We start from the raw sequence: 25,272 nt of genomic DNA on the forward strand, positions 1-25,272 counted from the left end.
ATTTGCGCAGTAGATACGGCTTCTACATCACTACAGATTAAAAAGAAAACCAATGTTTTTCCAGATCGGTCACTCCAGCCTTCGAAGAAGCCATTTTGTTGATGCGCATATGACGTCAGCATGCTCTCGCCCCAACTAGTTCCAGATCTCTATTTGGTCCTCGGACATTTTTGAATCTAGTAATGGCGGCAAGCCAAAGCCGAAGTTTACGCGTGAAATAAGTGGTCTTCCAATTCGAATTTGAACTTAAAATTTGGCAAGGTTACTATTAAATGTAAGTACTTTCAAAAACCGAAGAGAAAAGGGAAGGTAAAATTTTGATCATAGTACCACTTTAAGGTCATGGAAATTAACGCTCCAATTAACGGCGCGGAAATAAACGTTAACAAAAATTAACGCGACTTTAATTAACGCGAATTATTGAAATTCGCGTTAATTTCATGAAGCGTTAATTTCCTGTAATAAGGTAAACTAGAACTCGACTTGCCTCCGATATTAAAAGTCAGTGCGTGTTGCAAAAGCGATGTGTGGGCCTTTCATCTATAAACATCTGGATTTGACTAAAGAAAAAAACAGAAGACACAAAACTGAACTACAATAAAACTTGAAAAATCATTGGAAAAATCACTCCCGTAGCAAGGTCTAACGACAAGACAACCCTCTCCATCTCTTATGACATAAAACGTTTTTTTCTCTGTCCACAGTAGATGTTTGGGCTCGATGTTGCAAAAGTAATAACAAAGCGAGGTTGCAAAAGTAATAACAAAGAAGACCCCTTTACCTAACGTTTAGTACGTACTTCATCGATGGAGCTGTCATCAATACCTGAAGCTCGACAGAACAATTCAGCTTGTAAAGGTCCAAGGGAACTGAGTAATTTTATTACCTCTTCACTGGAAAAAGGTTTTTACCGGTGAGTTAACTTGAATTGTGTTTTTAAGGACAAGGACAAATGACCAGCTCCCCAGGGGGGTACTCCGGCTTGTAGATGACGGGGATGATCGAAAGGATTTTTTTGGGTTTGAAATTTTCGATTCCGGGATTTTTTTGGGTTGGAAGATTTGGCAAGTATTTTTTGGGTGACTTGATTCAAATAGGGGATTTTTTTGGGTATTAGAAACAAAATTAAGTGCCTTGGCGCGGCCTTGGCGTATTTATGGTATAATGAATAATCAAACACTCGAGCATTATTGCCCCTCCTGGCAATTTAGGGGTAATTAGATAAGGGATTTTTAGGGGGGGGGGGTATTTTTGGTCCAGGGATTTTTTTGGGTAATGTCAGAGGACTTGGGTTTTTTTTTGGGTCCTGGGTTTTGCCTTCATTCGATCATCCTCGTCATTTACAAGTCGGAGTACCCCCCCCCCCCCCCCCCTGGGACCAGCTCCCCTCTTCCTCGCGTGGCCGTCTCTCGCCTTTCGCGTTTCCCATACGCGCGCTCGAAACTACGCAGACTTGAGCCCTTATTCTCAATGAAATTTCATTAACGTTACCCGCCTCGACAAGAAAAGATTTTGCTGTATACGGATAAGCAATTTCTGCCTTATTTTGCCGGTAATTTCTGCCTTGATTTTGTGGTGCATTTTATTGGTGCAAATCAAATCTTTACACTGTAAAAGATATGATATCTTTCACATGTGAAGATAGCGATTTCGTCACGTTTCCTGACGAGTTTGCCATGTTTCAATGGTGAATGAGCAAAAGTTTATCGATATTAAGCCCTGGCCAAACGGTAACGCAAGTGGACGCAAGTAGTTGCAAGTTGAACTTACGTACAATCTTGCGTTAGGTGGCCAAACGGAGACGCAAGTTTACTCGCAAGTGCACGCAAGTTGTCAAAAACGCCATTTTAAAGCAACTGCGCGCGCTGCAATTAAGAATTTGAAGCAAACAGCAAGACTTTCGTTGACTTGCGTTGGGTGGCGAAACGGTAAAAAACTCGCGTGCAAAAATTTGACTTCGACCAAAGTGAACGCAATTCAACGCAAGTGCACGCAAATCCAGGCCAAACAGAGATGCAAGTAAACGCAAGTTTTCAAATTGCGTCCACTTGCGTCTCCGTTTGGCCAGGCCTTTAGAGGTAACTAAAGCTATTGATTTGTCTTCAGCCTGGGAAAGGCCGTAGGAGGAAGTCCTTGGATTACTATCTTGATTTCACTAGTCGTAAGTGGAGGGTGCATAATAGGCGCTCTAAAGTTTACGCAGGAGAATCGAGCTGATAAGTTGTGGACTCCTGAGGACTCGATAGCCCAGCGGCACAAGGAATGGGTGCAAGAAAACTTCCCAGCTGAAGTGCGCGTCTCGACTGTGCTTCTTGTGGCAAAGAATGTCCTTACTCCTGAAACAATGAAAACGGTACGCAACCAAAGTTCTTCCAAAAAAACCTTGACATCAACTGATACGTAGTCAGTTTTAATACAAATTTGTTACCAGATCCTTGAAGATATAAGATAAGAATCAGACGTAAATTTTTGTCTTTGTCAGTCGCCATTTTAAACAACTACAAGCGCGCGTAACCAAATAGTTCTAAAAAGGGTGCTCGCGGACCAAATTTCTTGTTTGGCGTATTCAGAATCAATCCTACCATAGGTGGACATCCTTGGGTCACCGTTTAATGAATGACCTTTAATAAGTGATAATACTGCAATGGCATTGTTCAAACAGTAGAATTGTTTAGTAGATTCCCCCTTCTTTTACATGACATTATCTTTAACAGTAGTATCAATATAGTCAATATAGTAGTATCAATATAATATCTTTAATAGTAGTATAAATAAAATTGTAAATAGATCTTATAATAAATATTTATCTTTTTTAATAACATATTGTAAATAATTAAGCAATTCAGCCTGCTGGCTGCCATTAAATTGTTTTAATAAACCTATCTATTTATTTTATTTTCAGTATTAAAATACAGTGAAATCTCGATTTCGCGAACCCAAGGAAAACCAAGATTTGTTTAAAAAATAGACCGAGAGAAGGGAATCGACTTTTGGTTCTAGTAATCGGGATTCTTCCGTAGATTTTTCCTCTCTACTCTGTAGATTAAGTTCCACCTTAGTTGGGATGTTATTTCTAAAATTGTTTTATACTAACACTTTGCTGCAGGCTTTAATGGTTCACAGGAGGGTAACACAAATCGCTCAAGAGACCGAACTTTCTTGGGGAAACGTTTGTTTCAGGTAAGGAATAAAGATGAAATCAAAAGTGAATCCGGTTACGTAGATAACCTGTATGTATCATCATTTGTTTTTTGATGTGTTCTTTTACGGTTTTCTGACTATTTGCAACAAAAGTGTCAGCCAATATCTAGAGAGCGAGAGAGAGAGAGAGCGAGAGTTGGCTAATCACGTATTTAGAATGTAGAGCGGTTTTCACTTGAGTGTCGAAAGTAATTTGCGTTTGCTTTGGTTTTGCATTACTACGCTTAGTAATTGGTTTAAAAATCTCGCGCCACTTTCTCGACCAATCAGAATTAAAACCAAAACCAATTGCGACTCGCTCGCGCACGTTTTCCCGCGCTTCGCGTCAGCTACATGTATCTGCTTTGAGTTTTGATTGGTTAACTGGATTGTCTGTGTCCTTTGCGATTGGCCAGAGTAATAACTTTGGTTTTGGTTTTACGACACTCAATTGAAAACTGCTCTATACCAATGCACAAAGTCAACATTTCTATTGTTTAAAATTGAGAGAAAAAGCTGCCATTATTGTTGTACAAGTCTTTTCTTTGATATTTTCTCAGTCGTTTTATTAATTTCAAATGGTTGAAAATTTGCCTCCTTTTCTGACTTGATGAAAAGAATGCAAAGTTGATGATAACACCATCAAATAACGAGGAAAAGAACGAAAAGCTAAGAACTCGAGAAAAATACTCGATTGATTCTGTCTGTACACATGTACGTGTTAACACCATTTTCGACTTTTCCGACTCCAGCCAAGCGGTCCCAGAAGACCATGCAACGCCAACTTGATAGAGTGACATATTTTAGTAACAGTTTTTACATAATGTTGTTTTGTGTTCCAGGATCGGCACAATTTGTTTTGCTTGTGGTTTGTTAGAGCTCTGGTCTTTTGACGAGGCTGTCATAAACCGGCTTACCAAAGAAGACATCTTGCAGAAGTTAAATCAAAAAGTTATAGTAAGGTAAAATACGTTAGCTTTACGTCTTTCTGAAGTATTTACTGTAAAATATTTGACTAGGCTTATAGGGGCTATGTTACGGTAAAAGTTTACCAACATATAAACACTTATTTTAAAACTAAAAGGAACAAGGATTGTTGTTATTGAGATGGATTGCAAATGAAAACCATAGTTAGTAGAGGGTAAGGATAGGCGATCGTGGAGTAGCATGTTAGGTACACTGATGACAGAACGAGGCAAACTTATAGTTTCCGATCACAGAGAAAATCGTAGCCGTCGATCGCGTTGTGACCTAGGAGTTCAAGAAGCAATTTTGCCGTAATCTAACCAATATGGAACCATTTGATCTCATGTGCTACTTACATTAGATACAGAAATTTCAAAATGCTCTCCCAAAGCGTCATCTTCTTCTAAAATATCGAGAACTGCGTCGAAGTCGTCGCCAAAGAGATAGAAGGGAGTTTAGCAATGACGACGGCGACGCCGAGAACAACGCCTGGTGCAAAATGAATTTGTATTTTACTCGAGAATCTCGCGATTATCCAGAGTTATTCAGTGTGTCTATTGGTTTAGGAACAAGTCCAAGCTGAATGTGTAGAAAGCGTCCATCCCCAAATAGAAATACGGAATTAGCTGTCATTGTTCACGTTCTCCAATATACACAATACTTGGTCATTTCACGTGGTTGTTTCGCAAAGAACGGCCAAGAAATGTACCAGGATTGAAAACGCACGTGCAGAGTTATTATTTTGCTAATTAAACCTTTTGTTTGGTGACGTTCTCGTTCACGTTGCCGTCGTGGTTTGCTAAAACTCCCTAGAGTTCGCCTGAAGCGGACGCCATCTTGGCTTTGTGTGTGCAGGGTAAATGTCACGTGACAGGTATGCTCAACATCAGAAGGTCGCTATTGTTTTTGTCCTTTGAAGTTTGCCGGGTTTCCTTACCAGTCTCCCTCTACTAACTATGTGAAAACTGACTGAAAAAAATCTAGGTACAGTAAAAACCCGCGTATAAGAACCTTTTTTTTTTGGTTTTGGAAAAGTTTTTTTTTTTTTGGGGTTTTTTGTTTTTTTTTTTTTCTTTTTTTTTTTTTTTTTTAAATACTTTTTTTTTTTAAAAAATAATTTTTTTATAATATAAAAAATATATTTACCCCATATAATATTTTTTTGGTTTAAAGAAGATTTCGGCATTTTTTTTTTTTTTTCTTTGGGGGCATAGGTTTTTCAAGATTAACCTCGAACCTACAACAACAACAACCAACCACCTGTGCATGGCTTATCGACTCAATATTTCCTCGTCCTACTCAAATTAATGTGGCCCATATTTGCTTATACGTTTTCAAAAGTTGGAGGAATAAGTGCCAGTTCTGGCAAATCTTCGTTAAGCACTCGAAGGCGCGAGCGCTCACGAGTACTCCGAAAGCCGTCGCGCGTGTAAATACGTCATGGTGCTTAGCAACTTTTGGGACGAAAACCGCGGGCTTGGCCATCAACTGGCACTTAGTTCCTCCGAATGTCTACGGCTACAAAAACAATGGGCTTGATCTGACATTATCCTAAGTGAAACGCAGTTAGTGTAAAATTTTGCTTAAAATAGTTGATTCTGCGTATACGCTGTAACACGGCTAGGGTATTTAACAATTATCCTGCGAAATCGCGCGGAATATCGCCTGATACTTAGCCGACGAGGCTGTAGGCCGAGTTGGCTAAAATCAGACGATATTCCGCAAGATTGAGCAGGATAATTGTTTTATTATTCAAAAAATTGTCAACAAAACAAATTTTGCAGATAGAAAAACTGTAATTATGCAGCGCTTTACAAGATTTCGGACGAATCTTCGCAACCTACGTATATCGCAGGTTATTATTCAACACATGCGCGCGCTGCCCATATATGGTCAAAATGTTAACGTTATCTGTCATCCGTACATAACATATATCCTGCGATATATGTAGGTTGCGAAGATTCGTCCGAAATCTTGTAAAGCGCTGCATAATTACAGTTTTTCTTCCTGCAAAAATGTGTTTCGTTGACAATTTATTGAATAATACGTACGTACGTATATCGAGGATATTACGTATATCGCAGGATATCTGTTATGTACGGATGACAGATAACGTTAACGTTTTGACCATATATGGGCAGCGCGCGCATGGGTTGAATAATAAACATGTATATGAGTGCTCCTTGTTATTAGCTCCTGGTCTGGTAAAAAATAAAGTTGCAATGAATTCGAAGTTATTGACAGATTATGATTTTATAATAACTATGTTATTGTTTATATTTTCCTATCTTTCCTTTTTAATTAGTTAAAAGGAAATATAGAATATTCTCATCTATACTTTTCTTACCAAAGATATTTTCTTTCATTTAATTATTTTTAGTCCGATGACTCGTAAAAAGTTTGTTCTGTCAAAATATCTTGGCGGGATCGTGCGAAACTCTACAGGACATAAAGTGGGCGCCGAAGCTACAACTCTGTTATATGGAGTAAGATTCAACGCAAAACTGAATCCAAGCGAGGGCCGCCTGGTAAGATACAATATAAAGTTAAGTCTCCAAACGAGACTAGTGGCACGTCAGGCCAGAGCTTTTCCCGGTTTCCGTAGCATGAATAATAATAATAATTTATTTATAGTGCATTACATTAAAAATCTCAATGCCCTTAAAAGCGACTAGGAGTATTTCTACCCCCCCCCCCCCCCTGGATGGGATGCTAGTCCATCGCAGGGTTACTTTCCGCATTAAATTCGCCGGTAGCTATTTATACACCTGGGTTAAGAGACGCACTATGAGAGTAAAGTGTCCTTACTCAAGAACACAATTGCAACGAACCCGCGGGCTGGAACCCGGACCGCTCGATTCGAAGTCCAAACCCGCTAAACAATAGGCGACCGCGCCTCCCACAAAAGTTACAGTAGTAACATTACATTATTAAAAAGGCAATATGAACATATCAATTCTCTTAACTCGTGCCCCTTGCATTGTCTCACATAAGTTAAGAGAGTTTGTTGACATAGAGCAGTTTTCAATTAAGTGTCGTAAAACCAAAACCAAAGTAATTACTCTGGCCAATCACAAAGGACACAGACAATCCAGTGAACCAATCAAAACTGGAAGCAAATACATGTAGCTGGCACGAAGCGCGGGAAAACGTGCGCGAGCTAGTCACGATTGGTTTTGGTTTTACTTCTGATTGGCTAAGAAAGTGGCGCGAGATTTTTAAGCCAATCACTAAGCGTAGTAATTTAAAACCAAAGCAAACGCAATTTACTTTCGACACTCAAGTGAAAACCGCTCTATCAAGACAGTTTCTCTTTGATGATCATGAGGTGCAGCGCGTCACAAGCTGGCAAGAAATCATGGGTGAATTTGGCTTATCGTTGCTGGCGTTTTCGAAGCATGAAGCGACTATAAGAGTATCGCTGTTCTCCCTCGTCGTCATTCTAGTACATCGCAGGTTTTCTGTTAGCCTGCTCCAACAAGTCAGAGGCTGATCTAGGGTGCAGGGGATGCGTACTCCCCCCCCCCCTGAGATGACCTTGCGACTTTCCAATACAACTGGTATTCTTCTAAAAAATTCCTGAGTTACGCCATTCCTTAGTCGTACACCCCCTCCTAAGAAAAATCTTGGATCCACCCCCGAAATTAGACGAAATCTAGTTATTAAGGTCATTCCCCAGAATTGGAGATTTATTCGAAATTAGCGCGCATACAGGCATAAACAAAATGGCGGCTTTTTTCTATGCGGCTTGGGCCGCGAGAGGATAAATCGTCATTTTCTCGTAAACGAGTTCGGTGACCGATCGTATTTTGAGTGAAGTGATCAAATTCTTTCTATAAAATGAATACAGGTCAATTTCTATGTTAGAAAAATAAATTACCACCGAAAACGTTTCTGGAAGCTGATAAATAAGATTTAAGGAATTATGTGGTATAAACAAGGTCTTCCCGCTCCTAAACGAATATCGTGACCCCTCTTTTTTATTTCAAAATTTATGTCCCTTAAGGTAAACTCAAAAGACAAAATTTGAATGAAAATCTACGTTCAGTTCTATTTCAGGGGAATGAACTTAACCAGGGAGCCCAAAAACACAAGACATGGACAATCACAGTTCTTGAAATCTCAGTAACCAGTTAGATTGTTGGCAATTTCTCAGCTATTAGTAAATTTTGCAACTGAATCGAACATCTCAGCTTTGAGTTAAAAATCGTGTAATATAATTTCTCAGCTGATAGTTAAAATGTTGGCAATTCTCAGCTATGATTTAAACCCCACTCAGAGCCTCCTTAAAAACTTAATTTGCTATTAGGCCGCCACACTCCCTTCATTAAATATCGTTCACTTAACCCTATTCAGACCGGGCTTTTTTGGACCTTCTCAGACCGGGAGCGGGGGGGGGGGGGGGGGAGGATATTTCCAGAATGTTTAAGCAATTACCATGAAACTTATAGGATGTATAGCGTGTCCGAAACTCTGTCTTTTGGTATACGTCATGTGGGATGGTGACGTCACATCACGTGACAATTACATCATGATGTTAAAACAGCCGTCATCTTGGATCTGCCATCTTGGATTTCAAAACTTTTCCAAAATGCCGGAAAACCACCCAAAATTACTGCAAAGTACTCAAAATAAATAATAACATGCTTTAAACCCGTAAAAAATGTAAAAAATTCCATTTCAGTTGATTTTTATTAACAAAAACATGCAAAATTACAAATTTGGGAAAGCATGCCTGTCAAAATGCAGTTGCCATGGTGATATCAAGTTCCTGACACATCGTCCAACCCTACCAAATTGTTGCCAGATAAATTTTAGGAAAACTCAGAAAGTTTTTCAGCGTTTGGTTGAATCTTTTAAAAAGTTATAAAAGCTCAAAGTCAGCGCGGGCCTCAAAAGCCCACCCCCCCCGGTCTGAATAGGGTTAAGGACAATTTCAGTTTTTGTTCTTGATGAAATTTTGTATCAAAACTTTGTCAACAGGAAGATAAAGTGGTAGAGCAGTGGGAAACAGAATTTAACAACTTGATGGACATGACTGAGACAACCTCTGTGGAGCTTTTCTACATCACAGAAGTTCGGTATGAATTTAATTTTCAGAACTACACGAAGAACGTTACACTTTACATTTTACTTTACTAGTCACATCCAGACCTGAAACCTTCATGTTACTAGTAGCCTATGACAGTAAACAAGATCAATTTTACGGTTGTTGCTAACCTTACCACTATGCGGTAAGAGTGATAAAACGTGATACGCCTGCGCGAATATCAGCCAATTAGGTTGTCGCGATTTCCCCTTAGTATTATGGTAACTGAACAAATGAAGTGGACATTGCATTGCGCATCCTTACTGTGTGGAATTTTACGCGCAATTAGCGCGCGCACATAAACAAAATGGCGGCTTTTTTCTATGCGACTAAGTCCGCGAGAAAAATAAATCGCGTCTTTCTCGTAAACGAGTAGGGTGACCTATCTCTTTTTTTTTCATATTTTGGGTGTAGTGTTTAAGTTAAAACAGTTAAATTTTCATCCCATTTCTCAGTTATCAGTAAATTTTACAGATCTCAGCTGAGTGAGTCCACTTCCTCATTTATTGGTCTTCATTCACTTTCAGTCAAGTCACCATTTCATTTATCATAATTGTACTCCATTTGTTTTATAGTTACCAGGAAGATGCAGATCGCAGTATTCAAGGTGACCTTAAACTCCTCTCTATGGGATATGTTCTCATCATCGTTTATGTTTCGATAGCGCTTGGAAACTTCACCCGTTTAAATATAAAGGTAAGTGGTATATGTCGTACCCCCCAGTATTGCATTGCGCATCCTTACTGCGCAGAATTTTACACGTAAGTAGCGCGCGCACGTAAACAAAATGGCGGGTTTTTTCTGTTCGCTTAGCTCGCGAGAGAGATAAATCATCGTTTTCTCGCAAACGAGTACGGTGACCAATCAGTTTTTTCTCGTATTTTGAGTGTAGTGATCAAATTCTTTCTAGAAAATGAATACAGATCAATAACAATAACAATAACCAGCGAATTTGACGGAGTTAGATTGAAAATCGGTTTGAAGTCGCCCGCGTATTACAGCACGTAAGATTAATTTTTCAAGTTTTTGAAATTTTTTGTCTTATACAGTGCGTTACGTACAGGTTACGTCATTTTCATGATTGACGCTCTCATCGACGATAGCTCTTGACCAATGAGTGAGCGAGAACTCTGTCAGTTATTGTTATCAAATGAGTACGAAAAATGGCAAGAAGATAACAAGTTTCTAAAATAGGGTGTCCTAGTCTCTTTATAATAAATATTCCTTTCTTAACTCTGTCAGGTCTGGCTTGCGTTACTGGGAGTTCTTTGTGTTGGTTTAGCCATTGCTGTGTCATTTGGGCTCGCAAGTGCCTGTGGAATTTTCTATGGTCCAGTTCATTCTACGCTTCCTTTTCTATTACTTGGTAAGGATGCTAATATTATAAAGTAAATTAGTTATTATTTTTTTTAGTAAAAGCACTTCTAAGTAAATGTGATGGATTTAGAGACCGGATTTTAGCGATTCGCAGTGGATTTTTCGAGTGTTGATAGTGAGCCTTAGAGACAAGTATTGAAGCAAAGTCTAAGTCTAGTTCGCTCATTTGCCTGAATTGAGGTTTGTACAACTAGATAGAGACTAAATTGTACTTTTACAACATGGAATAGATGCAGGTTACGTAGAGCGCATTTACACACGCTAAGTGTGTTACAAGTGTGCTGGACTATTATTTTAATACTGCAATCCACGCCACATTTATTGAGACACTTGCCCTTTTTTTACACTTGAAACAGGGAAAAAATTTGCAATTCCTCCCCTTCCACATTACAATGTGGTATACCTTGAAAAACCAATGCCTCTTGTTGCCGTCTATCTTGCAACATTGCTTTTGGGGAAGGGGGGGGGGGGGGGTCTCCATTTCTGAGAATTCGTAACAGAATGTCACGTTACAGTTGTTAAAATGAGTGTCTCAAGGAATTATGGCGTAGATTGTGGCTTACACCACGCCTTCGTTAGTACTGTTTTAGCGTCTGGAAAAAGAGGCACCGTCATAAGTTACAAAAAAAAATTAAACATTCAGGCTTCAATGGTATTTGAACCCATGATCTCTGTGTTGCCAGTACTGCGCTATGCTGTGACTAAGCTTCGAAGCCACTGGGTGCTGGACCAATAGACTGCAAAAAAAATAACAACAACAAGCAAACAAACAAACAAGACAAAGCAACAGCCTAAAAGGATCTTCGCGTGTTGCGTGTGTACTAGATATCAGTCGAGAGAAAAACCGCACGAGACTGTTTTACATTCTGCTAGATCAATTGCAAATTGTCTGCTTTTCTGTTTCGATCCAATCACCTATAAGTTGCCACGTATCCACGTATCGTGGTGACCCGATGGTGTAGTGGATATCACGCCTTACTAGTAACAGGGAGACGAGGCATGTAATTTTTCTTTCATTTCAGAGACGTGTGTCGAAAGCCTTCTGTAATCTTTCTTTCTGTTTCTAAGGCTTTCATGGCTTCATAAAATTTCTGTATGTCTCGAAAGAAAAATGCCCTGTGGATTGACCGTGTTCGATCCAATACACACCTATACCAGTTGCCACGTATCCAGCGTGGTGACCCGATGGTGTAGTGGATATCACGCCTTACTAGGGAGACGCGGGTTCGAATCCTGCTCGGGGCATGTAATTTTTCTTTCATTTCAGAGACGTGTGTCGAAAGCCTTCTGTAATTTCTTTACATCTTTCTTTCTCGATTGCAAATTAATTCTATTTTTATCCGTGGAAGGACTATTTTCTGTATTTTGATCATAGAGGTGTTTATGCGTTTGTTCACAGGGATTGGAGTCGACGACATGTTTGTTATTGTACAAGCGTGGAGCAACTTGCCGTTAAAAATTCACGAAACCCAGTCGATATCAGAACGTGTCGGACTTGCTCTGAAACATGCTGTGAGTGATTTGATTGAAGGGTTGGAGACATGTTTTTTTTTGTAGTAAATAATGAAGATGGTAAATTGTAAGCTCGGTAATAAATATTGAAGATGAAGTGTAAAACATGACACGAGCATGGGACAAAGAAAACCTCCCAGATGATGACTTCGACATTGCTAATCCTAGCAGTATGCAGGACGCGTGTCACATATCAACCTAGTAAATGGCCCAACTCACAACGAGTCTCTCGTAGCTCAGTTGGTTTATAGAGCGCCCAACCGCTATCTGGGAGTCCATGGGTTCGATTCCCGTCGGGGACTCAGACTTTTTCTTTGTCCCATGCACGTGTCATGTTGAACACTTCATCTTAATTGTTTTTTTGTTTGTTTCTAGAAAACATTATATGACTGCTACACTACGTATTTATCGAAACGAGAGGCTCGTCAGAAAAGACTCTACGTACAATATTGAGACATGTATTGAGTTGCGACAGCAAATTTCAATCATATAATAAATTATTTCGGTTATCCTAACTAGAAATTTCTTTCCTCTCTTGCAGGGATGTTCCATTACTATAACATCTTTGACAGATTTCCTTGCTTTCCTGATAGGATCATCCACGGTTAGTGGGCAGTTGTATAATTTTGTTGTCACAAGAGTGGCCAAAATCAAATTTCTCCTCACAATATCAATACTTCACCAAGAGAAAAGGTTATGAGAATAAACAAAACGGTCACCTAAGGGAAATTGCTTTGACCTTTGATCAAATTCTCTCAACTAATATTATGAGAAAATGTACGGAGATCAGTCAGGAGAATTTGTTTACGGATCGACCGGTCGGGGGAAAGGATTTGGCCGGATTTAAGAGTTGGCCGGGGTCACTGTGTTGTTTTCTACGTACGGGAGTTACTCGAATTTTTTTATTTATACGGCGAGGCTCCGTCCCGAGGTCTAAACCCTTACCCTTTGATGTGCTATTTTTGACAGAAAAGGTTACCCCTAGAACATACCCACAGAAGGGTTACTACATCTCTTTTCTTAATTTTCACTTGAATGACCCTCTAAGAACTTAATCGAATCGACTGGTTGATGGGTCTGTTCAAGATACTTTGAATCATAACCTTTTTAAATACCTAAACGATTGTTTTCCCGACCCTTTTGTAGACTCAAACTCGTGAAATCCATGCCTTTTCATTTACCTACTGACTCATTTCGTTCCCATAGCCCTTTCGTTTCTCTTAGCCGGCTGAGCCTTGGCACGAGGAAACGAAGGGCTCTGGGGACACAGAATTTCCAGTCCTAGATTCTAGGACTTCCGGTCTTCATGTATGCAGTCCTGACGTTTCAAAAGAATGTATAAGAGAGTGGTTTGTTTTTCGACTTCCGTTTAGGAATTTTTTGTTCCAAACAGCCAATCAAAAAAATTCGAATTATTCAAAAATCCTATGTCCCCAGAGCCCTCCGTTTTCTCGTGCCAAGCCGGCTAAGAGAAACGAAAAGGCTATGGGGACGAGAATGCCTATAGACTATGACAAGGTACATCTTTCGGGCGGAGCCTCCCCGTATAGTCCACTACAGGATCCTACAGGGAGTACCCCGGCGGGACAAAAGAATGAAAAATATATCATGTCGTTTCGGACGTGTAAACCAGAATATTCTTACAAATGATGTGGTTGCAATGTATTTGATTTGCAGATTTTACCGGCATTGAGATCATTCTGTATATTTGCTGCAATAGGTATGTAATTCTGTCGTCATGTGAATCTTTTGTAATACGATTTTTTAAGCGATCACGTGTAACTGATGACGTCATCGCTTTAATCAGGCACCCGATCGACAGGATCCATTTAGCGCAATCGAACAGAAATCAAGTTTAACTTAAAAACAAGGAATCGCCGCGTAGAGCACAAAAGCAAAATACTCCCGTGCAGTTAGAATGGAACACTACAATGTATAAACGAAAGAGGTTAAATTTTATATGATGGGATCTACAAGATTTAGTAGGCAGAAGTTTCTAATTCTTAAAAGATACAGGGCCGCTGTGAGCAAGAGACCGTTTGACCTTTCTCGCAGCTTAAAAGCTAGCTCCCGCGTGTCGTACAAAGTATGTCGTTTATCTCAAGTCACGCTATAATATAATATAACTGCTCACCTTTTAGTTTTGTATCCAACATTACAACAATAAGTTCTGTAAATGTTGTGAAGGCTGCGAACTTTGCCAGGACAGCAAGCACTTCTTCTCTCTTCGGCAAGAGACGAAGACTGACAATCAAAATATGCTATTTTCAATTACTGTAAAAGATTAAATTCTTTGTGGCGTCCAAATTTTAAATAAGCGCCGGCCTCGAATAAGCACCGCCATCGAGTAAGCACCGCATTGGAGGCGGGAAAATTTTAATAAGCACCGCGGCGCTTATTTGATTAAATACGGTAAGGGTCTTTAAAGCTGCTTAACATTCTAAACGTACAAATTTATTCGTGGTAATTACTCACGGGAGATTTTTTTTCACTTTTCAGGCATATTAGCAGACTTCATTCTTCAGGCCACTTTATTTACAGCGTTACTGGCCATTGATGCACGAAGGTATCATCCTTGCGGATAATAATTACAATAATTTTGTAGAAGTAAAGTTGGTAAAAAACAGCTTTGTCTCTAGGCATTCTGGTTCGGTCAAACCTGGACCCTACTTTGAGCTATTACGTCTCAGCCACTTCATCCCAGTCTTCGCGCGGAAACGAGAGAAAACGCCCAGGGATTAGGCTGGGTTAAAATAAAAATCAAACCCTTTTCCCTTTTTCTGATTTCGCTCTGACGGAAAGCTGCGCATGACAGACTCGCGTCCGGTTTTGATTTTCCTTCTGATTGATCGAACAAGTGGCACGTGTTTCTTTAAACCAATCACAGAGCGTAATAAAGCAACCTTAAAGCACATCTGGTTTACTTGATAAAATCCAGAATTCTTACTCTTTCTTCAATGTGCAGGCAGGAAAGTAGAAGAGATGGCTGCTGTTGCTGTTGCATGAAGCTGCCTGATGATTACAGTGAAGGTTCATTTGGAAAAAGGGATCTACTTAAAGAGTTTATGGATAAATACATTGGTCCAATGATGCTGTCGCTCCCTGGAAAGGTAAAAAGTTATGAGTGCCTTATTAAACGTGCGTGCGTGCGTGCGTGCGTGCAAACGTGCGTGCGTGCGTGTTTGCGTTCGTTCGTTCGTCCCTTCCTTCCTTCCTTCCTTCCTTCCTTCCTTCCTTCGTTGATTGATTGGATTGGAGTTGATGGTGCATTCAGGTTTTTTTTTCAATTGTCCTCTAGCAAGGTCAGCCCACAAAACAATAGCAACTGCTACACTAGAGGACCAGTAGAATTACAAGTTTACGAGAACTGCTACAAAATGTTTGATTTGTCCGTTCTTTGCTTACCCTTTGTTTGTTCGTTTATCCCAATTTCGTTTATTTTTGTTCATTCGCCTGTGTGTTATATACTTGGCCGTTAGTTTGTTTGTTAAAATATATAAAAGGCTTAATTATGTTGTCTCCTCCAGAAAGATAGTAGCGACCTTTAGATCGGAGTACGAGTACGAGATCGAGTACGACCTTTCGAATTTCAATCCAGTTACGTTCCCAGGGCCCTCACTCCTCCCCGTTTCTGCCCAGATAAGAAGGATACTATCGGCACGAGATTGATGTGAAATACGATATATGAAAACAAAAGCACCAGGTTTGAAATTCATACTCATACTCAATCCGGCAGGGGGGGGGGGGGGAGTAGGGGGTACTCACGGCCTGTAAAGGTACGAGGATGATTAGTCAGGTTCAATACTCAGGACCCAAAGAGAAATCCCTGTTGACCAGAAAATAACCCCCATAAAATCTTCTTTCTTATCAAATTACCCCTAAATTACCAGGAGGGGCAATAAGTAATAACATACAGAAAATCCCAATAAAATTGAACGCTGTTGTGTGTTTATTCATAACATACCATTAAATACGCCAAGGCCCCATTAAGGCACTTTAGTTCGTTTGGTTAATACCCCAAAATTCCCCTATATTTAATCAAGTCACCAAAAAAGAAAACTTCTGCCAAAGTTCTTCCAATCCCAAAAAGTTCCTCCGAATCGAAAATTTCAAACTGCATATGAAAATCCTTCGATCATCCCCGTCACTTACAAGCCGGAGTACCACCCCAGGGTACTCAATCTCGTACACGTACTCTAATCTGAAGGTCCCTAATAAGACTGTCTATGAGTGTCTTGTTAACACTCATTGTTAATGGTTGACAATACAATACTTATATTTTGCAGGTTACTGTGATTATCATTACGGGAGCAATGTTTGGTGTAAATTTGTACGGAACTTTACAGCTTGAACAGTATTTTGATCAAAATTGGGTTCTGCCTCCTGATTCGATGACATACAAGTATACACATGCTAATTCGAAGGTAAATTTCTGTCTGTCTGTCTGTCTATCTGTCTGTCTGTCTGTCTCAATTCTTTAAACTGTAAAACATCTTTATAAACTCATATAAGACTACGTCTAAAGTTCAGGCTAATATAAGACCATGTTTTTTTGTATAATTGCTAAATGTATTATTTTTTGTGGCATTGCAGTATTTCCCCGTGCATGGTTCCCCTGTAGATATATACACAGGTGAGATAACCAAAGCTTTTTATTAAGTAACAAAGTGTTCTGATCTCATTATATCACCGGTGAGAAAGGAGAAATCCAACTTTTTTTTCCATATGGACGAGGCTTCTTGCTATGATGTTATTATCTAGATCTTATTTTACAGTGATTTTCACTCGAGAAGTAAAACCAAAACTAATCAAGACTCGCTCGCGCACGTTTTCCCGCGCTTCACGCCGGTTACATGTATTTGCTTTGAGTTGTGATTGGTTTACTGGATAGTCAGTGCCCTTTGTGATTGGTCACTGAAGTTGAAAACGGCCTCTAATGCTTAAAACTAAGTAATGATTATGTTGTGAAATACGAACTGAAGTTGTTCGCTGAGTAGAATTTTTACGTGCTGTGGTTGGATGGTCAACTTCTAGGCGTCTGCCTCGAGTTACCTCGCATATGTACGCATTTTTTAGGCTTGGATCGGCTTGGCTTGACGAAAGCATACACAATAAAACAAAAACAAACATAAACATAAACGCAAAGTATAACACAAGCTCAAGAGTCTATGCAAAAACCCGGGGGGTACTCCCTATAATGGCCTATACGGGGAGGCTCCGCCCGAAAGGGGTACCTTTTTCAGGCTCCAGGTATATAAAAGGGTAGGGATTTCACAAATTTAGGTATATGAAAGGGTAGGGAAATCTGCCATAATATTTTAAAAGGCCTTTTCATTAAATATTTCGAGCAGACGCAACTTTTGGCTGTATCGTCTTAATTTATTAAGCGCTACATAAAAATGACAAGAAAACTTCCCGTTTTCGGTAAATGTGATGTCGTGTAGGTATTTGAAAGGGGTGCCTTTTTGCAATAAAAGGTATACAAAAGGGGTACCTTTTCTATCAAAATGGTATATAAAAGGGTAAGGGGTTGGATCTCCGGGCGGAGGCTCCCCGTACAAAACTTTTTCGAGTACCCCCGCGGGTGCAAAAATTGAAAAATGGAAATACAGACACTTGGTTCTTTTACTTGCGGTTGTTTTGATGTTTGTGTTGATCCTGTTTTCATCTTGTTATAACAACCGCTTTCTTTTGAACCTAAAGCTCAAATACGACCAGATAAGCAGGATAAACAGGGTTTGCTTTCGAAACAATTTACGTGAATGATGAACATCCATACCTGTTTAAATTATTTGTGACTCTTTTCTTACCCCTAACAGGAAAGTTTGACTATTTTAAAGAACAAGACAAACTTCACAAACTCCACGACATTGCAGTCAGTGACGAAGAATATATAGTTTCTAGTTCTGTAAATAGTTGGTACGAGGAATTCATAGACTGGGCCATTGACGAGAAGCCTGAACAATATATCAAACAAAGTAAGTACCTGAGATGAACACTTATAACACATTGTTTATTCACGATCTTACTGCAACGTGGAGCAATATAGCTAGCAGTTGGCCCGAAGTACCATCGTAACGCTTAAGACATGCCCTTCGAAGGATTTAAAACGTTTTTCAGCTAGGTGCTCATTCTATCCGTACCCCACCGTTTTAGTCCGCCCCACACATTGTATGGAAGTCTGGTCGTTTTTTTAAAAATACCGAAACATTGTACAGGGTTCTCACTACAATCCTTTGTAACGTCCTTTTAAACCATAACACAACCTGCCCTAGTTAGACTACTCGCCCTCTAGACACATTTGCTCGTACAAAGCTTGAATTCGAAATTTCTCACTGTTAATTATTTTCCTCCTCTGCCGCCACCCCCCCCCCCCCACACACACACACACACATACCACCTACCTTTCTTTAAGCCAATGAATAAAGCTATTTTTGGGGTGCGATGTTTATGCCAAGTCGGATGCCTCTTAGAACACCAAAAGATCATAAAACCGGACTTTTTTTTCAAATCTTCTGACTAGTTTCATTTCTTTTTTCTTTACCAAGGAAAAATTACTAACGAGACGTGGTTCTATCTGTGGCTGAGTGAGTTCCTTCAAACTTCTGGTATGAGTTATCAAAGGAATATAAGGATCGAGAATGGAACTGGCCACCATCCATTCCAGATAACGGTAATAATAAAGGCAGCTATCAGCGTGAATGCGATAATTGAAAAAGGAAACAACCCAAATAATTTTATGGGTGTTAAGGTTATGTCAGTATTTCTTTAGGTCACAAATTATTCACTATATTTTAATGGAGTGAATGAGGGAAGGTTCGGGATTGATAGCAAAGGATTGATATTGGGTTACTCGATATTCAAGTCTCGTGGTCAAGCAAGAGAGCGAGAGGAAGGCTGTCAGCAGTATCAGTAGAATTAAGGCATGGGTCACTAACAACCCTTCGTAGCAGTCGATTCCTTTTCTAAGGGCGCGGAGCGAACAAACGAACATTCGAAAAGGGCACTAGCGAGCGAACGAGCGCGCTTGAGGAAGCAAAAACTAAGGAGAAGCGCGCAGAGGGTTCGTTCAAGCGCTTGGGCAAAAACAGACTGCAAGCTAGTTTCTCAAATAATTCCGTGCGCACCAGAGAGAAACTCAGTACATTCACGCATACTGTCAACAGTTACTGTTGACATGTATTCCCGTAAAGACAATTTTAACACACCTAAGATTTACGAGTACATTAAGTATCTTGTTCTCTCAACAGGCAACTCGGATGAACTTAAGACACAAAAGCATTAACTCTACGCGAAAAGAGGTGAAAGCCATGGAAAAGTTGCGAGACAGAGTAGGAAGTGTTTTTCCCAACGACAGCCAGGCATTTCCTTTCTCGCCGTTTTACCTATCATTTGAAACGAATAAGGTAAAATTTGATTAATGAAGATGAAGTGTTCAACATAACTCGAGCATGGGACAAAGAAAAATTCTGAGTCCCCGACGGGAATCGAACCCATGGCCTCCCAGATACCGGTTGGGCGCTCTAACCAACTGAGCTACGAGAGACTCGTTGTGAGCTGGGCCATTTTACTAGGTTGATAAGTGACACGCGTCTTGCATACTGCTAGGATCAGCAATGTCGAATTCATCAAGTTTGTAGTAAATAATAAAGATGGTAAATTTTTAGCTCGGTAATAAATAATAAGATGAAGTGTTCAACATGACTCCCGGTATCTGGGAGGACATGGGTTCGATTCCCGTCGGGGACTCAGAATTTTTCTTTGTCCCATGCTCGAGTCATGTTGAACACTTCATCTTCATTATTTATTACCGAGCTTAAAATTTTCCATCTTTATTTTTCACTAAAATTTGATTAGTTTCGTGTCGACCACATCTATAGAGCTTTAATAACACTGTGTCAAAAAATAGGTCTGCAATACGTCTTTGCGTTTCCCAGAACAATAACCAATCAAGCGCAGAAGCTATAGCACGAACGTACTTCAAATTGGATTGGCGAAAGTAATAAACGAACTCCATTTTTTTTCCTGCCCGCTTAGGTTATCTCAAAAGAGCTGTTTCGTAACATGGGCCTGGCACTTTTAACAGTGATGTTAGTCACTCCAGTGGCCTTAACAAACTTGAGGACATGCTTTCTGGTCTTTACTTGTGTAGGTCTCACATTGGTGAGTAGAATGTTATGCATCTCTTGCAAATAGCTACTAAAATAATGTTAATTTAGTCTTATGCTTGCTCACAGACCTTCTGTTATCTCTTAAGATCGTTGAAAGCACGAGCAAATTAAAAAACCGCGGAGGTCAAATGAGCGCGAAGGCAGGAGCGTGGCGGTGCGTTTTTTAAAAAACCCGGCTTTGGGTCTGTGGACAAACGATTTAATTATTAAATCTTAATAAAACTACTCTATTACATATATTTTAATTCGAAACTAAGTTAATCAATAATTGGAGATAAAAACTTTGTTATTTGGTGAAAGCAGTATGTGTATTTATTACACGACTAAGGCGGTCCGAGGGCCGATAACTAAATCAGCCAATCAGATAACTTTATTTCCGGTCCCGCGAGGGCCGATATTTTCCAAGTATCGGACCGGGTTTTGTCCCGGATGATGCCGCGTTAATTCCCGCGCGATTTAGCGCAAGATTTTTTGCAAGATTTTTTTGAAGATTTTTTCGGAGTTTTTATTGCTTTAAAAATGAAATGACCTTAAACACAGAAATAATTATAACTCCTTTAATAGCGCGCGTAAAAGTTTTGCCGCACATTGTTTGCCGCCGGGTAGCAATTCTCATTACACAAAGTTTCCAGTCTAATAAATCTCTTATTAACCAAGCTTGCCCGGGACCGTACTGGGCGGTGGATTATTGGCCCTCGGTCTTTTTTGTACGGACCTCGCTGCGCTCGAGCCGTACTGTCAAGACCTCGGGTCAATATTCGCCCAGTACGGTCCTCGCGCGTGGTTAATAAGATATGTGTATTGAGTCGAGTTCTTAAATTGCCCTTTAATTTACCTTCCGTTCATTTGCTATCCATGAACAGGTTAACATCATGGGGACGATGCATTTCTGGGGTCTGACAATCGATATCGTGACCACCATGTTCCTTGTGTTGGCGGTTGGTCTGTCTGTGGATTATGCCTCTCACATTGGACACATGTTCATGACAATACCTGGCTCGCGACTGGGTAAGCCTACGTCTTTGTGCTCATTTTAATGAGCATTTTCGAGAGAATGAAAAAAGTTGTGGTACTTGGTGAGGTTTATTTTTTATCCTTTGTTTTTTTTTGGGGGGGAAATGACTGACTTACTCTTTTTCGATACTTTTTCTATCGGAGTAACTACCTTAACGCATTAATTAACGATTTCTATTTTAAAAGTAAAGCCATACCGTATTTGGGGTCCCAGACCAAATTTGTATTTTTCCCTTTCTTACATTCTTTACACTTAGAACGAGCCCTCGTTACTCTACGTGACATTGGGCCAGCGGTATGGAACGGTGGCTTCAGTACATTCTTGGCAGTGGTACTTTTGGTCTTTTCGAAATCATATGTCTCCATGACCTTCTTTAAGGTAAGTAGCTGTATGGATAGAACGAAAGAGAAGAAAGGATAGAACGAGTATTTGTATCTCAAATAATAACGCGCGGGTGAATTGGGAAACAGAATTTCACGCGCGCATTGTCAAAATTGGAATAGCAGAAAAGGTAAAGTCTACGCCAGGGCAAAGCCGCTCACAGAGCCGGAGCATATCCCGTGTTGATCATTCCATCATTCTATAACATGCTACGGCGCGTTGAGGTTATTTACTTTTCATTTTCTTTTTGATAAGAGAGAAGTTAGGAGATAATTCATTGCTAATTCATCACAAGTCCTGGTGTGTTGTTAACTTGCAGGTATTTTTTTGTGTGGTCTTTTACGGATTATTCCATGGCCTATTCTATCTTCCTGTGATACTTTCCTTTATCGGTCCTTCGCCATACGAATCCTCCAGGGTACACCTAGAGCAGACAGTGTCGCCTTCGCAGTCCGATCATCGTGCAGATTGTCCAGACACTGATGATGATCATCAATTGAACAATAACAGAGTGACTCCGTCAGAGCCATTCCACTCCTCCAAGATTCACCCAGAGCAGATGGTGTTGCCTTCGCAACCTCATCATCTGGACCCCAACGAAGATAGTCATTTGAGCAAGAACAGTATCGGACCATCAATACTAGATAAACGTAACCACGGCAGGAATTTCCTTCTACCAATTGAAGGTAAAGTTAAAGGTACAATCCGCGTCCAGCCAGCACACGCTGAACTTTCATGCGGATCCACAAAATCCAGAAACACAAGGGCGTAGCAGTTGACACATCAACTTGGGGGAAGGGAAGGTGGAGCGAAGCATACTCCCTTAGAGAAGTTAAACTTTTGCTTCTTTGAGATGCTAATATCTGCTGACACTGGGAGCTTTTGTGTCAAAAAAGTAAAGGTTGCAAGTGGCATATTTTAAATGTCCCAGACAAAAGGCAGGGCTGCGGCTCCCTCGCCCCTCTCCCCAAATCCACCGTAACTCAAAAGCTACTCGAACGTATAACGAAAGTATTGACTAAGATACCGTATTTATTCGATTTACCGCCCTGGGTCCAGTTGTTCGAAGGGTGGATAACGCTATTCACCGGATAAACCACTATCCAGTGGATAGCGTAGTTTGTTTTGTTAGCATTTATCCACTGGATAACGATTTATCCGGCGGATAGCATTATCCACCCTTCGAACAACTCGGCCCTGGGCGCTTATTAAATTTTTGGACTTTGAGGGTGGGCGCTTATTCGAGGCTGGGCGCTTATCAAATTTTCACCATTTTAAGCAAGCAGCACGTTTATTTTGCAAGAAAACAACAATTATAATAACTAAATGTGAAGGTGTACGAAAGCTGAAATTAAATATTCATTAAAAGTTTCAGTAAAAAAGCTAAAAAACTCGTTTTTTGGGATAGTCATTTAATAGTAGTTAGACTCAACTTTAATCTCAACTTCAACAATATATAATCAAAATTCCTCTTGTGCCCTCAATTTTGAGGGGTGGGGGGTGGGCGGTTATTCGAGGCTGGGCGCTTATTAACTTTTTCTACCTTCAGGGTGGGCGCTTATTCGAGGTGGGCGCTTATTCGAGGTTGGGCGCTAAATCGAATAAATACGGTATTGGTTCTTCTGTCACCAATCGCTGGGACCAGGCGCAGCGTACTTTTACAGGAACGTAAACTTACCGCACCGTACTTTTTTCCGCAACAAATTACAAGGGCACAAAAGGTAGTCGAAGTTATGGGTAAACACGTGGACGTACTTAAGCAACTGATTAAGACGGAATCCACTAGGAAGTCGAGTAATATTTATTAAAGTTGGACAAAAATCAAGTACCAGAATAATTTAAATCCTATTGCGTTATTTCCTACCCTTAATAAAAGGTAAAGATGTAAGTAATTATCCGTGATAACGCCAACAACAATTTCTTATCAGAGTCTGAGAAAATGAATTTTAAAGTTTATAAGGTATGGGCAAAATCTCACGTGTAGCCATTTTGTAAATTCGTCTTAAGCGATTCAGTGGAATTCAGCGGAACTTCAAAATGTGTTTTCGATGTGTGGTGTTGTTAGAAAAGATTTCTTTTGATAAGATATATATTTGAAGCAGTAACAAAAAAGTTTGCAATAAGCTGAAAATAATTCTGGTACAACAATTTCTTATCAGAGTCTGAGAAAATGATATTAAAGTTCACAAGCTATGGGCAAAAGCTTACATCTTTTAAGCGATTCAGTGGAATTCAGCGGAACTTCAAAATGTGTTTTCGATGTGTGGTGTTGTTAGAAAAGATTTCTTTCGATAAGATATTTAAAGCAGTAACACAAAAGCTTGCAATCAGGTGTAAATAGTTTTGGTACATAATTTTGTCCAATAACTACTCGAAGTCCTGGCGGATTTCCTCTTAAAGTGCTTTCATTGTCCTTCAAATGATTTGAAACCGCCTACGCCGTATCCTCGTTCGTCTCTTTAACCGATTAAACTGTACGCTGATATGATGAAACCATGAAACTTATGGAGAAATCGTAGTTATATTTCTCACCAAACACGGTACTACATGCGCTCGGACAGTTAGTCGCCTTAAAAGGAATTCAATGCTTCCAAAAAATATAGCCAAATGGCATCTGAAAGGAAACTAAACCAAACCATGAAACTGCAAACCTCATATTTACAAGTATCTATTTCCAACCTCGCAATCCCCCCCCCCCCACCTCCCGAGGGGGTATTCCTGTCAATTTAGTATGTTGATGTATAGAGCGTTTTTACGTCTTTTCGTCCCATGCCTGTTCACAGGCTAGGTAGATCGGGCGACTATGGCCACTTCCCACACCATGGTCCAAAATAAAGTCACTTATTTATTGGACAGGATAGATGTGTACCACAAGGGCTCTTAAACCCTACCCAAATTTTTGGTACCTTTTTAAGGCTCAAACCCCCCCCCCCCCCCCCCCCAAAAAAAAAAAATTAAATGGCACGCCATTTGAAATCCTCAATTTTTTCACATCTTAAATATGAGCATATGATCAGGTCAGTGACTCTAACTTTGCTGTAAGAGTTTTGCGACGAATAATAACCTGTTAATTATTGTTACTTATCAAGCAACTTTATATATTTTTTTTCATTTTTAGAACTGGATATCACTACATTGGAGGCTGGTGGGAAAGTGAATGAAGGATTCTGTTCACCGACAGATCTTGATAAAACTTAACATTAATGGAGAGTTAGACTTTGATATTTTAAAAAAAGATCGAACAGGCTTCGAAAATATAAAGTGAATGAGTGAGCAATTTGCCTCCTCTTTGTAATCAATACTAACAGCACATAGCGTAGGTGGCTTACTATTTTATTAGCGTTTGTATTAGTAGGTGTTCAATACTAACTAGGGGCCAAAAGGCTTTTAGATGAGAAATCGTCAATAGCAAATACCTCCGTATAGATTATACAATATTGGTGTTACATCTTGTTTTAACTGCAGGGAGGGATAAGGATATGTTTACTATCATCAGAGTGACGGGGCCATATTTGGGAAATAGAAGGCTGGGCCGGGCCGGTAATAGGCCTTTCTCGATTATGCTAGCATTTTTTTTTTTC

General features: G+C 39.9%; 1 protein-coding gene across 3 annotated transcripts in view; it reads left to right on the forward strand.

Moving 5' to 3' along the window:
* LOC144638128 (patched domain-containing protein 3-like) overlaps window positions 1-25,226 on the forward strand; it is a 39,071-nt gene extending 13,845 nt beyond the window's left edge. Inside the window, exons 2-24 of one of the 3 annotated variants that reach the window (XM_078497314.1) lie at window positions 705-913; window positions 2,107-2,353; window positions 3,107-3,180; window positions 4,023-4,142; window positions 6,527-6,674; window positions 9,130-9,227; window positions 9,811-9,931; window positions 10,478-10,601; window positions 12,012-12,124; window positions 12,666-12,728; window positions 13,802-13,844; window positions 14,624-14,690; window positions 15,090-15,234; window positions 16,411-16,548; window positions 16,718-16,757; window positions 17,944-18,102; window positions 18,673-18,797; window positions 19,375-19,530; window positions 20,162-20,287; window positions 21,159-21,303; window positions 21,567-21,688; window positions 22,011-22,377; window positions 24,810-25,226. In XM_078497314.1, coding sequence (XP_078353440.1) covers window positions 807-913; window positions 2,107-2,353; window positions 3,107-3,180; window positions 4,023-4,142; window positions 6,527-6,674; window positions 9,130-9,227; window positions 9,811-9,931; window positions 10,478-10,601; window positions 12,012-12,124; window positions 12,666-12,728; window positions 13,802-13,844; window positions 14,624-14,690; window positions 15,090-15,234; window positions 16,411-16,548; window positions 16,718-16,757; window positions 17,944-18,102; window positions 18,673-18,797; window positions 19,375-19,530; window positions 20,162-20,287; window positions 21,159-21,303; window positions 21,567-21,688; window positions 22,011-22,377; window positions 24,810-24,889 — 2,928 coding nt within the window. In that variant the 5' untranslated portion in view covers window positions 705-806 and the 3' untranslated portion in view covers window positions 24,890-25,226. Of the gene's footprint in view, window positions 1-391; window positions 914-2,106; window positions 2,354-3,106; window positions 3,181-4,022; window positions 4,143-6,526; window positions 6,675-9,129; window positions 9,228-9,810; window positions 9,932-10,477; window positions 10,602-12,011; window positions 12,125-12,665; window positions 12,729-13,801; window positions 13,845-14,623; window positions 14,691-15,089; window positions 15,235-16,410; window positions 16,549-16,717; window positions 16,758-17,943; window positions 18,103-18,672; window positions 18,798-19,374; window positions 19,531-20,161; window positions 20,288-21,158; window positions 21,304-21,566; window positions 21,689-22,010; window positions 22,378-24,809 lie in introns of those variants that run through there. The other 2 variants (XM_078497313.1, XM_078497315.1) reach the window with 2 other exon arrangements.
* Window positions 25,227-25,272: the final 46 nt, after the last annotated feature.

The sequence above is a fragment of the Oculina patagonica genome, chromosome 14 (genome assembly GCF_052425735.1).
Source record: "Oculina patagonica isolate OP01 chromosome 14, crgOcupat, whole genome shotgun sequence".
Lineage (NCBI taxonomy): Eukaryota > Metazoa > Cnidaria > Anthozoa > Scleractinia > Oculinidae > Oculina > Oculina patagonica.